This window comes from Marmota marmota, unplaced genomic scaffold, assembly GCF_001458135.2.
Source record: "Marmota marmota marmota unplaced genomic scaffold, marMar, whole genome shotgun sequence".
Classification (NCBI taxonomy): domain Eukaryota; kingdom Metazoa; phylum Chordata; class Mammalia; order Rodentia; family Sciuridae; genus Marmota; species Marmota marmota.
This window is the reverse complement of record NW_026000229.1, coordinates 44,157,435-44,169,997: the sequence shown is the minus strand read 5'-3', so window position 1 is coordinate 44,169,997 and position 12,563 is coordinate 44,157,435. Positions and strand designations below refer to the sequence as shown.

The 12,563-nt window shown below is 43.4% G+C and overlaps 1 protein-coding gene across 1 annotated transcript in view; it reads right to left on the bottom strand.

The window, feature by feature from the left end:
* Ryr3 (ryanodine receptor 3) overlaps positions 1 to 12,563 on the bottom strand; it is a 356,005-nt gene that overhangs the window by 170,878 nt on the left and 172,564 nt on the right. The window contains exons 33-36 of the mRNA XM_015480130.2: positions 9,187 to 9,273; positions 8,560 to 8,786; positions 6,381 to 7,176; positions 3,804 to 4,004 (exon numbers count right to left, since the gene is read on the bottom strand). Of these exons, the coding sequence (XP_015335616.2) occupies positions 3,804 to 4,004; positions 6,381 to 7,176; positions 8,560 to 8,786; positions 9,187 to 9,273 (1,311 nt within the window). The remainder of the gene's footprint in view (positions 1 to 3,803; positions 4,005 to 6,380; positions 7,177 to 8,559; positions 8,787 to 9,186; positions 9,274 to 12,563) is intronic.

The window sequence follows — 12,563 nt, the reverse complement described above, 5'->3', positions numbered from 1 at the left end:
AACTGGAGTCAATACTGTCCATTTTACTGGTTTTGGTCACTATAACCCCAAAACCAGGCAAAGGAGTATATTCTCTGTTATGGATTTCTAGGTTGGAAAAAGTTTACAACCTCCTATTAAATCATAAGCTTTATTGAACAGGAAGAATGTTACTTAAACCTTCTACTATAACCTATTCTTTTGAAGTAGGTAGAAGTGTTGTCTGTAATAAAATAGTGTCCAGTAAATAGGTTGGAAAAGTCATTTTTGTGGTTTTTCCAAGATGCTAAATTACTGAAATTATATCAACAAAATATACACATAAATCATTTATTAAGTAAATATAAGATCTGAAGGTGGCTTCAGAGTCAGAAAAGTTATTTCTTTACTGAAAGACCTTTTGTTTGGTGGAACACTTAGGACACTGGGATGCATCTGCCTGCAGGGCATAAAACTGAAAGCTGGAAAACTGGACAGAGCAGAACTTTCTGCTGCAGGTCATGGCCTCTGATGAAGTCCTTTTGGAAGCAAAAGACCAGCTGACTATGCCCAGTTCATTTGCCAACAACCATGGGACTAATCTTAGTTTTATCTTCTTTTGCACTTAGCTATATCCCTCAAGGATGTGTTCTTCATCACCCTGAAAACTCTCTGGATATAGGGAGTAAAACCCATGGGAGGGGAAGGAAGGGGTTAGAAATGATGGTGGAATGTGATGGACATTATTGTCCAAAGTACATGTAAGAAGATACGAATTGGTGTGAATATACTTTGTATACAACCAGAAATATGAAAAATTGTGCTCTATATGTGTAATAAGAATTGTAATGCATTCCACTGTCGCATATAAATAAAAAAAATTAAATGAATTTTAAAAACCCTCCATTTTTCTGAGTGAAATTATATCATTTTCTGATAAATGGATGAAACTGGCAAACACTGTAAGTGAAATAAGCCAGACTCAGAAAATCAAGGGTTGAATGTTTTTGCTCACATGTGGAAGATAGAGAGAAAAAAGGAATAAAAATGGGGATCTTGCAAAAGTAGAAGGGAGATCAATAGAGTAGAAATAGGGGATTCAAGGGGAGGAAAATGAAGTTGACCAAATTATGTTATGTGCATACATGAGTATATCACAATGCATTCCATTTTTATGACTATAATGTACCAATTAAAAATAAATCAATAAATAGAAGGAAGACCAATAGAGTAGAGGAAGGAGATCAGGAGAAGAAAAGGAGGGAGAGAAAGGGGAAGTACTAGGGACCAAAATGGAGTACACTATGTTAGAGGCATTTATGAATTTTTCAAAATGAACCCCAGTTACGTATAACTATGATGCACTAATACAAAAATTTTAAAAACCCTGTTTTCTCACAACAAAGGTTGTGAGATAACATTCCCATTTAAAAAATTCTAATTTCCATGCATCCTATTTTCTAAGTGATTCTGTACTACTAACCTCTGAAATTGATCTAAATCCTCCATAACCTTCAATAGCATTAAATGCATCTTACACTGAGAACACAATGGGCAGGTGCCCTCTAGAAGTACTCAAGGTGGGCTGCAGATGAGACAGCTGAAGTTCATAGCAGCGTGCTTCTTTTATTCTATTCCGAAACCAGCAGTATCAGCATTACCTTAAAGCTAGCTAAAAATGCAAAGTACTGAGCCTCATTCTATAACTACCAATTAGAGACCCTAGAAGCAGGACCAGGAAATCTTTTTTTTTATTAATCTCTTTAGGTGATTTTATTCAAGAACTGCTGGTCTAATAATTAACCCATTATGTCTCATCAGTCCATAAAAACTTACATTGAGCAACAAATGTATTATCTGTGGTAAATTTGAAATAAACATGCTCTTTTAGTTTTATTCTTTTTGAGAAAAGTAGTCAGCAAGTGATTAGTGATATTTAGTAATATTATTAATTATCCCATGAGTAATAAATTTTATAACATGTTCTTCATTTATGATTTCCAGCCTATTTTAATGCAACTGTGCTTACTGTATTGAAATAGTTGCAGAATTGCAAACGTGGGCTCTTGATGAGTTAAGGAAGAGTTTGAGTTATAGATCTGAAATGATTTCTCAGAGGACTGTTTATAAGAAAGTGAGGGGGGCAGGTGATGGAGTCCCTGTGGAAGGCAGACAGGTCTGGAGGCAGAATGGGGAAAGGAAGGGTGGGAGCCACCACTGTCCTTCCAGGAGCCAGGACCATGAGGAATGTTGGGTGGATGGCCGTGATGCTGCCTGGGTCAAAGAGATGCAAGAAAAATGTGAACTCACTTACTGGGCTGTGACTGAGGGTCACAGAACAAGGCAAGAGACAAATGCAAACATCTCTGATCCTAAAGCCAATGGCAGCTCAAGTAATACTAAGCAATCTAAATGAATGATCTCATAGGCTCCTCACAAGAACCCTGGGAGGTATGAACATTACTCACACACTGCAGCTAAAGAAACTGGGACAGAGATCATGTGGCTAAGACCACAAGTGAGTGTCCCAGCAGCCAGAATGGGAGCTCTGTAGCCTCAAGTTAATGCCAGAGCTGTAACCACCAGATCACCTGTCCTACCATTATTCACAAATACACAAAAGCACCAGGATTCGCCCAGTGACATGAGGAACATCCACATGGCTGCCAGTCTAAAAGCAGCCTGCAAGGTTCATAAAGTCTTCAAGAGTGCTTCTTGGGAGGTAATAGGAAAAACCACACATGGGTGCATTTGGCACAGCACAATGATCTGTCCAATCAACCCCAAGAGTTTCTTCCTTCTGGGTCCAGCATAGGGATGGTAGGCTTTGCCTTCTCTACAGCATGACCAGTACCATTCAGATGAATTTTTAAAAAGTCAAGATATGTGGTTAATTTTTAAATCAATATAAATATCTATGTTCTGCAAAGCAGATTAGGTAAGTAATTGGATGAGGTTGTAGTTGTGCCATTAATATAAAATAGTGGTAATTATATTGACAACAACTTACGAATAGGCTGCTTATTAAATACATATAATATCCTAAGATTTGTCAGACACAGTACACTGATTTCTTCACTGAAGGATCTATGTTCTCCTTTGGACACTGAGAGAGCAGTGGCCAACCAACCTGCAGGTATCAGAGCTCTGCTGAGCAGGAGGATAAATGGAAATGATTGTTTTACAAGATATCGCTCCCTCACTTAGAAGCTTCTCACTGGGGTTTTTGTTCTTCTCAAAGAAGCCTTCCCATCTGGGTAAGGCTGAGCACAGGTGGGGTACTGCAGAGAACAAATATGACACATGGCAGATGATGATTCACGTCCTGAATCTGGTTCTCCAGACTTCGTGGGGCTGAGGAGGCTCTTAGCAAGGCACAGCCCACTGGGCAAGAGTGTTTGGACATGTAAGATGAGGAAGACTGCAACCGCTCTCATAAGTTGGGGCCCATTAGCCATGTTTTGTTGGTCTCTGAAAGAGGGGTAGTAACTTCTGGAAGCCTGGCAGAGATTCTTCTGAGTGGTGGCTCACTGCTGAGGAGACAGCCGAATCCCAACAGCAATCTGTTTTTGACTTGCTAGTAAAGGCATAGGGAGAAGAGGGTAGGGAGGAGGAAGCCCTGCTCTAAGTATAGTGTAGAAAAGGTTATTATCCCACCCTAGATACTGCTCGGTCACAATCTGCAGAGGACCAGGCCTGTCTCCTGCTGCCATAGGGGCTCCTTTAATCTTCCACAGAGGAAGCCTTGAGGCTACCCCAGACACCTTAAAGGATTTGTGGGCCCTGCTCTGTGGGTGCTAAGTTTTCTCATGGGACCTGGAAGTGACTCAGGAGGGGATGCTCACCTGCTCCTGTGGGGGTGAGCGGAACTCCTTGGTCTTCCGGGCAGTCAGGGCAGCAGACATGTTCAGGGCCTGCATGAGCTCATCATAGCGGAACTTCTGATTAACTTGCAGCTTGGAGACATAAATGTCACCAAATGCCACGATGGCCTCTACTCGGTGCTGCAGCTCACAATCGCAGAGATAGCTGAGAAGCTCACACATCTGTAACAAAAGCATTAAGTGTACACGTTTGTGTAGTAAGTAGCACTCTAAGTACACCCCTGGACCTGCCAGCATCTCCATTTTACAGATGTTAACACTGAGTCCTAGATAATTGAAATCATCTGTTCAATGGCACATAGTAAACATAAAGTTATATTGCTTGAATCCAAGCTAGTCTGCATTCAGAGAACAACTGTTCCCCATGGAAGGCCAGGGAACAAGAGGAAAATGAGCTCACTGGAGACAGAGTAAATCTGCCTGTGGAGAAAAAGAACAGCTTTCTAAGAAAATGTTTTCCCAGGAAACTCAGTACAGAAGCCAATGCCAAAATGCTCACGTGAGCCCTGCCTTCGTTTCTGCTGACTTCCTGAAGGAAGGAAAATTGAGATGTCTATCCCTCACCCTTCTTTCACTGTTGTGATATACACTGTTTTGTTGTGACTAGTGCTTCTGGATTGTTATTATGATAATCTTATATCTATGTAAAATATAATTTTTTAGATAAAAAAAGTTAAAACTGGGTGTGAGACAACTATAGAGAATTGGGGGAAATCATTAAATATCTGCTGGGTATGATGGTGCATGTCTAATACCAGTGGCTTGGGAGGCTGAGGCAGGAGGATCACAAGTTCAAGCTTAGCTTCAGTAACTTAGTGAGACCCTGTCTCAAAATAAAAAATAAAAAGGACTGGGGATGTGGCTTACTGGTTAAGTGCCCCTGCGTCCAATCTCTAGTGAAAAAAAAAATCTTGAAACATTTTGCACTCAGAGTACCTTTTAATTAAGGCCATGCATGATGGGGATACATTCAGAAAAATTTAGCATTAGATGATTTTGTCATTGTAAGCACATAATAGGGTATGTTTACACAAACCAAGATGTGAACGGCATAGCTCAGTGATGTAATCTTACAGGACCACCATCATGAAATGTCATTGGGAAGCATGAGACTACCTCAAAGTTCAGGTTTACTTTAAAAACTCCTAAACTGGAAGCTATAGATGTTGTATTCCAGGTATCATCTATGACAAAGGACTCCATGTGCTAGACAGGGGACTCACATTAAAAGAAGTCTTGGTCCTATATCAGAATAGCGCATTCATGTTTTAAAAATGCTTATGGTATAGGTGTATATAATTTTATATACATAATTTTTCTATACTCAATGTTTTGGGCTACCTATCAATTCCATTGAATACAGATATGAGAGCTTCTATAGATTATTATAATACAGTTTATGGTAAAACATAGTACATATTGTGTTTTATAAAAATGTATCCTAATATTATATTTGGTAATAATCTTTTACATTTTACAAATAAGCAGCTAAGGCTGCTTCTGGCCACTGACTTGGCAAGTTCTCATAACCAGTAAGCTGGTTGTGCATGCCTAATACCAGTGGCTTGGGAGGCTGAGGCAGGAGGATCACAAGTTCAAGGTTTGCCTCAGTAACTTAGGGAGACCCTGTCTCAAAATAAAAAATAAAAAGGACTAGGGATGTGTCTTAGTGGTTAAGTGCCCCTGAGTTCAATTTCTAGTACAAAAAAAAAAAAAAAAAAAAGAGGAAAAAAATCTATGGCACATAGCAACCATAAAGTTATTGCTTGAATCCAAGCCAGTCTGCATTCAGAGAACAACTGTTCCCCACTAAGGCCAGGGAACAAGAGGAAAAAAAGCTGAATGAAAGAACTTAATCTTAGCAATAGTTGATGCAGGCTTCTCCATAGTGGCATAGGCTGGGCCTACTTGATTCATCTCCCTTTCTCTTTTCTCTGTGCCTGTAATACAAAAGTTATCATTCTCAGTACATAACTGATGCTAGCTTATGCTGGGAAAAAGTATTTTAGGCAGTGTCAAAGGCTCCCAGGCAGTGCAGGGAGTGGCTCTAGGAGCATGACTGCCCTCGGCTTGGATGGAAGTTGTGTGAATGCTGCAGTCATATGACCACACCAATCTGCAAGAATATGGCATCTACTAAGAGCAGGTGACCGGTGCCATCTCCCTGTGAGCCAGTTCCTTGAGGTTACTCCAAGCCTAAGGCTTGACTCCCTCTCTAGGCAGCCATCTCACAAATGAGCACTTAGATCCCAGAGGTTAAAAAATAAGGGCAAACTTATCACTGTTAGCAGAAAACATTTCTAAAACATCTGCCTTATTGACCAAGTCAGCATTTTCATTTGGCATGGGGAGACATAAGGAATATATTCCACGTCAGAAACAAGCATTGCCCACAAGCTCCAGGTCTTTGAGTGTGGATGCAGGACTCTTTCAGCAGTGGGTTGATGCCCATGCCCACTGTCCCTCCTATCAGCCCGGCTGTGCTCTCTCCCACCCAGGCCCTTTCCAACACACAGGAGCTTTGTTGTTCAGAGTTACCTGCAGCTTGACGGACTCTGGCAATCGGGTCTGCAGCAGGCCTTTGATTGGAGGCTCCTTGCTGGTCTTCTCCCCAGCCTCCACTGCCTTCTCTTCCACCTGGGTCACTTCCTCCTTTTCTGCTCCCTCTTCTGACTCTCCACTGTGCTCCCCAAACACAGAGGGATCAATCAGGAGGAGAATCTGACGGACATCATCATCATCAAACACGCCCATGACCAACAGGGTTCCAATGAGCTTCAGCACAGGCACAAACTGGAACTCCACAGAACCCCCCACAGGGTCTCGGATGTGGGCTCCACTACAGTGCACCGCCTCGGTTAGCATACTCAGTGCCTTTGTCTTGAGAATCTCCAGGGGAATCTCGGGGCTCTGCTTCTGGTGCTCCTCACTGGTTACCACGAAACAAGGGGTGGAGAACCTGAAGCCTGGCTTGAGGCACGTCCGCAGGCCCACCCCTGGCAGTCCGTGCCTCTTGGACTCATCTGGGTACAGGTGGATGTTCCTGGTGGTGCTGGTGATGGGGATGATGTATTCATTCTTCATCATCAGTTTCCTCTCCTTAGCATTGGCCAGGTGGATGCTAATGAGCAGGTCATAGAATCCGGATCGAAGGAGGCCAGGGAGGTACTTGTTGTCAATGGTATAGAAGAGCTGCGAGAGGTCCACGTGGCTGCACAGGGCATAGGCTACCCGGCTATTTCCCAGGGCACACACGGCGCTGTACAGCCTCAGTGTGTGGTAATGGAATTGCATCAGGTCCTCCTGCTCACAGAGCTCCAGGATGTCCACACACCTGAGGATGAACAAGCAATCAACCACCTCATGGCAAGAAGAATGAGCCAGAATCCAGCAGTCTCACTGTCTGAATGCCCAGGGCTTTAACCAGCCTCACAAAGGCAGAGGGGTAGAGGATGTGGGAGTCTCTGCCATGTTTCCTTTAATTGGTTATCACTCCTCTCTTGGCTTCAGTCCACATCCTAACCCCCACCAATCCACCATATCTAACTATGAGGCTCTCAAAAACCCTACAAAACTTAAGACACTGGTTTGCCAAATATGCAAGTTTCCCTCATTAGGGAAAACCCCAAAGCCCCAAGCAGAAAAACATTTAGGTACATGACAAGCTAACTTGCTCCTCTTATTTGTAGGTTCAAGTGGATCCTCCATTTCTTGATATAAAAGCCCCTCAGATGTGTACCTGGAGTCCTCTGTCAATGTATCTACATCTTATGTACAACCTTCACTCTACCTTCCCCTAAAAACAAACTCACCTGCATTCTTATCCAGAGAGGAAACACTTTCTAAATTTCTTTTCTTATGACAAGTTGTCATAAGCCAGTTCAATTTTCCCTTCCCAACTTTAGAAGTCTATTTTTTTTTTAATCTGTGTTTGTGAGATGAGGTCTTTGGCTCTGATATCTGCTTAGATCTTAATTTTGTATTCATCTTCATCATGGAATGGGGGACCCTTGAAATTGGCTTGCTTGGCTGGGCATCTCTTCTGCTTCCCTGAACTTGCCTACCCTGCTGCTACCCATGACCCAAGGACATATCTAACTGGGAAATATGCAGGCAGCAATGCTGCCACTCTCTCCGTATTATTCTGCTTTTTGGGCAGACATCAAGGGATAACAACATTCACAATAAGACTTATTTAATTCTCACTATGTCTAGAAACTGTACTAGATTTTATCTATGCAATCTCATTCTTTTCCCTCCCAGCAATACTTTGGGTGGGCTCTTCTCTCACAGCATGGCTGAGGAGACTGAGGCTATGAGTGCATGAGGTAACACACCCAAGGACACACAGTCAGAGAGCTGACAGTGCTGGGATTGAACCCAGGCCACAATCTATGAGAGCCTTTTAACAAGGGAACACCAGCAGCCTGATTCATGATTCTCTAAGTCAAGCCAGGCATGCCTCATTCTTGTTTCAGGGTCATTTGGTTTTAATGATAGGCATAGAAATGTTCCCTGATTCGAGGCACTAGAAGCTGCACTAAAGCCTCTGTAGCAGGCACATCAGTGCATTTCCTGCTGTTTCTAAATGAATAATGGAAGTGGGGGAGTAAAGAATAGACGCTGAGGCACTGGGGAAATCAATAATCATCTTGGAGCTGAGCAGAGTCCAGTGAGAATGCTTGGCGTGCCCTTCCTTTGTGGGCCCCTCTAGTACCTGTTCTCCTCAGGGATGTGGAGTGCCATCATCTGCAGGGGCTCCAGGCACTGCACCACCCAGCCATGGCGCTCGCTCACCCGCTCTGTCTCTACTTTCAGGAAGCTGTTTGGCATGCGACTCCAGAGCACAGGCTGGATGGTTTGGACATCCAGCCGAGGTGGACACTGTGGGACTGGATTCTTCTCTTCACTCTTAAATATGGCCGCAGACAAGGGCATTGCATTCTGGGACAAGGTGAAGAGACATCAGAGAAGAAAATATACATGCAATATGGAGAGTCTCAGTTGCTGGATTATGCACCTGGCCCATGATAACCAATATGGTGAGTGTAAATTAGACATGTGTGTCCAGGGGACCTCTCAGGGCTTCACCAGCATTAATTAAGACCTTGCACAATGGGTTCTATAAGCATTAATTAATCCTTTCAACACCTAGAAGAGGTAAGAGAAGGAGAAAATGAGAATGCATGTTCTGTCATCTGAATTTCACAGGCCAACATTAGGGCCTGGGGGAGGGGCCGGAAGAAGGAGGGGGGGACACAAATGAGAAGTGAGAGATTTCCCTCCTCATGGTCAATACTGCTTTCTCTAGTCATGGCTATTAGATGAGGGAACAGATAAATACCTTCAGCTTCCCAAGTTCAAACTGAAACAAAGAAGTGCTTGTAGGCTGCAGGAAGACTGCTGGAAATACTTTGGTATTGGGCTCCACCTGGAAACCAGAACAAATCGAGAAGTTTGCCCAGAGCTATTCCAGTCAATGCTCTCATTTTAATTTCAGATGAAAGATGCCGCCGCACAGGCTGTCATTCTCCATGCTTGGGAATTCTCAGCGACCTGGTGTCTCTTAATGGAAGCTGTCACTGTTCACCACCTTCAACACTCTCTCTGCTCTGGACTGAACAGACTCATAACCATTTGCCTCATCTCTCAGGGACCTGCAGCCAGCAGCTTTTGCTTGTGCTCAGGGGCAGTCAGGGGAGGAGCCACTACCTCACCACTATTTTAATAGGGAGGTCTAGAAACATTGACCCCTGCTACTGGATGCTGAGTGACAAAGTGTGCTGTTCCTTGCAGGGCACAGGCACCTGGCAGCATTGTAGGTCATCACATCAGTCTAGAGATGACCATTGAGGGCGAGTGGTGACTCGGGCTTATCTCTGAAGGCAAATCCACATGGTTCAAGCAAGGCCAGGGAGACTGTTCTGCTATTCTGACTTCGGCTAAGAGGTAGGGATTGTCTCTATGAACTAGAAACCAGATTTCTCAAATACCAAATGTGTGACATCTATAACAACTTGCCATTGTAGCCTTCAGCAAGTAGAGCAGTGGCTGAGAAGACCTTATCTGGACTGGGAAGATACCCATGAGCCTGTGCTAATGGGGAGAGATAAGTGCATGCATTCGAAGGCTTCCTACATGGAGCTAAAGCAAACTAGTTCAGAAGCCACATCCTGAGGGAGGTAGGATGTTTTCAGGTCCCTCAGGACGAGCTCCTGAAAACTTCATAACAACTCAGTCAACCTCCATGCCCGTCTTCCAACCCCCCAAGGGACAAAGTACATTTAGGATATCCTGGGATAGTTTTATTTCTAACATGAGAGGTGGCCTCTGCCTTCAAAGGGCTCCTCTGCTGGGCAAGGAGATTCTGTTCCTATGGAATGAGTAGTGAGCCTGGACTCCCAGCTGCCATGACACACCATGGATATTTTTCCTTTCGTAGCCAAGGTTCATTTTTATCACTGGCTGATCTGTTTTGTACTTATAGTAATAGACATTGTTTCTAATCATGTGTGAAGGTCAGGGCATAGGAGCTGGCCAGAATCGAAAACTAAGCCCTCTGGTAAGTCTGAATCTTACAGCTGGCTCCGTCCTTGGAGGTATGTGGCTGGCGTGGCAATCGCGGGGGTTATCTCTTGAAGGCTCATTTCAGTTCTCATTTCTCTGCTGATTGCATTAAGTGCAACAGAAAAAGGTTTTCAAATTGCACAGCACTATTTTAATAGGGAGGTCTAGAAACATTGTTTGAGGGAATCTTTCTGTCATTATTTTGGTTACTGGTCCTTTCTGAATTGAAAGCCAGTGTATCAATATTGCTGGCCTGTTCCTCTTGAGATAATTGAAAAATGAAAATGGCTACAGCTGCAGAATAACAATGATCCCACTGCCAGGGACCAGATGCATGGCTGGACACGTTACTGTCTCGCCAGGAATGAGAAGGGGCTGGCTCGGTGTGAGCTTCCCCAGGGTGCCTGGCAGAGCCCCAACACTTTCCCACCTCCAGCAGCATTTCTTAGGACAGGAGGCAAGACTGGGACCACTGAGCAGAGTAAACAAGATTTGTGTGTATAGAGTAGAGGAGGCGGGATGCCAAGGCTCAGTTCAAAGAGGACAACCGTCCAGCCTAGCATAACCCAGGGACCATTGTGAAAGATGGGATGAAGCTGGCAGAGATCCTGTTCTTGTTTTTAACATCTCCTCAACATAGTAGGCTCTTCCCTGAGGCAGGCAAGTTGCTGCTGTTGTGAAAGCCACATTAAAAAAAAAATCACTGATATTTGTAGATCTCTAAAGCCCAACTAGGTTTAAAAGTTATTAGATGCTCTATAATTCTCCGCAGCTCAGGGAGGACCCTTCAGTTCAACTCATTTCAGAAGTTAATGGGAAAATGCTAATGGATTCTGAAGGACGGTAGTAATGTATATAAGAAATTTTCTCAAGGAACTTGGGACCAGGGGACGTGGAATTGTACGAAAGTACTAGAACACTTTACTTTGGCTGCATAGCCTGGCTTCACAGATGGCTCTTTCTGGAAATGGCCTGGTGGGCCCCAGCTGCTGGACCAAGCTTGCCAAGTGTGGGTGATTCTACTCTTCAGCAGGAGGAGGAGTGGGGACTTCTGGAGGAGCAAGGTATCTGGGCCTGGGGCCAGCAGGCTGCCCTAGCCCCCAGCCAGGGTCCGTCAATCCTCTCAGTGAATGGACCTTTCATACTTTGCTGCCCATCTGGCTCCATCTCTCCAACCAAAGGCCAGATGGCTGGCTGTTGAAAGGCTGTAACCTGCGTCTGATTGAAGAATCAGGATTTCTATTCATCATATAAGAGGGTATTTTGATCCGATGGTGACCCTGGAAGACTGTTGGCTTCCTTAAACACTGCATGTAACTCTCCTGCTCAGAAACCTTCAATAGTTCCCCAATTCCTATCTATGTCAACCTATTTCCAAATGAATTTCTCACCATTAATTATAAAAGTCCCTGGCTATTCTGCCCATTGCTTATGCTTCCCTATTGCCATAATGCTTCTTGGGCTATTTCTTCAATTTAGAACATTTCTCTTAAAAATTAAGATTTCTTGTAATGAATACTTTCCTGACTATTCTCAATGGGAGAAAGCTCTTCCATCTCAACCTGGAGCATCCATTGTAAGTGTTTAACATAGAAATTCAACTCTTCAACTTAGCATTTCCCATGGGAGGCTCTGTGGAACTGTAGGTTCATAGAATTTTACTAATTGTCAAAGTTAACATAATGGTTTTCTTGGTCAAATAATTTGAGAAATGCTTGGTTTGACAGGTTTCTTTCTGTGATCTCTCTTAAATCTTTTCCTGTGCTATCATTCATTGCAAAACCTCAAGGAGGAGGATGTGATAAGGGGCCTTTCCAAGAGCTCATCTGGCCATCAAGGATGAAGAGATGAGGCATTTTGTGGTTAATGACATTTAAACCTACATGTGTATCACTGAAGCTTTTCCTGCAGTTATGTGAAGGTTCACAGTCCACGAAATAGGAAAACACTTGATTTACATAAATATATTCTTTTTGTTTTTTTTTGGATGCAATATCTTTATTTATTTTTATGTGGTGCTGAGGATTGAACTCAGTTTCTTTTTTTTTTATTGTTGGTTGTTCAAAACATTACATAGTTCTTGATATATCATCTTTCACACTTTGCTTCAAGTGGGTTATGAACTCCCATTTTTAGCCCATATACAGATTGCAG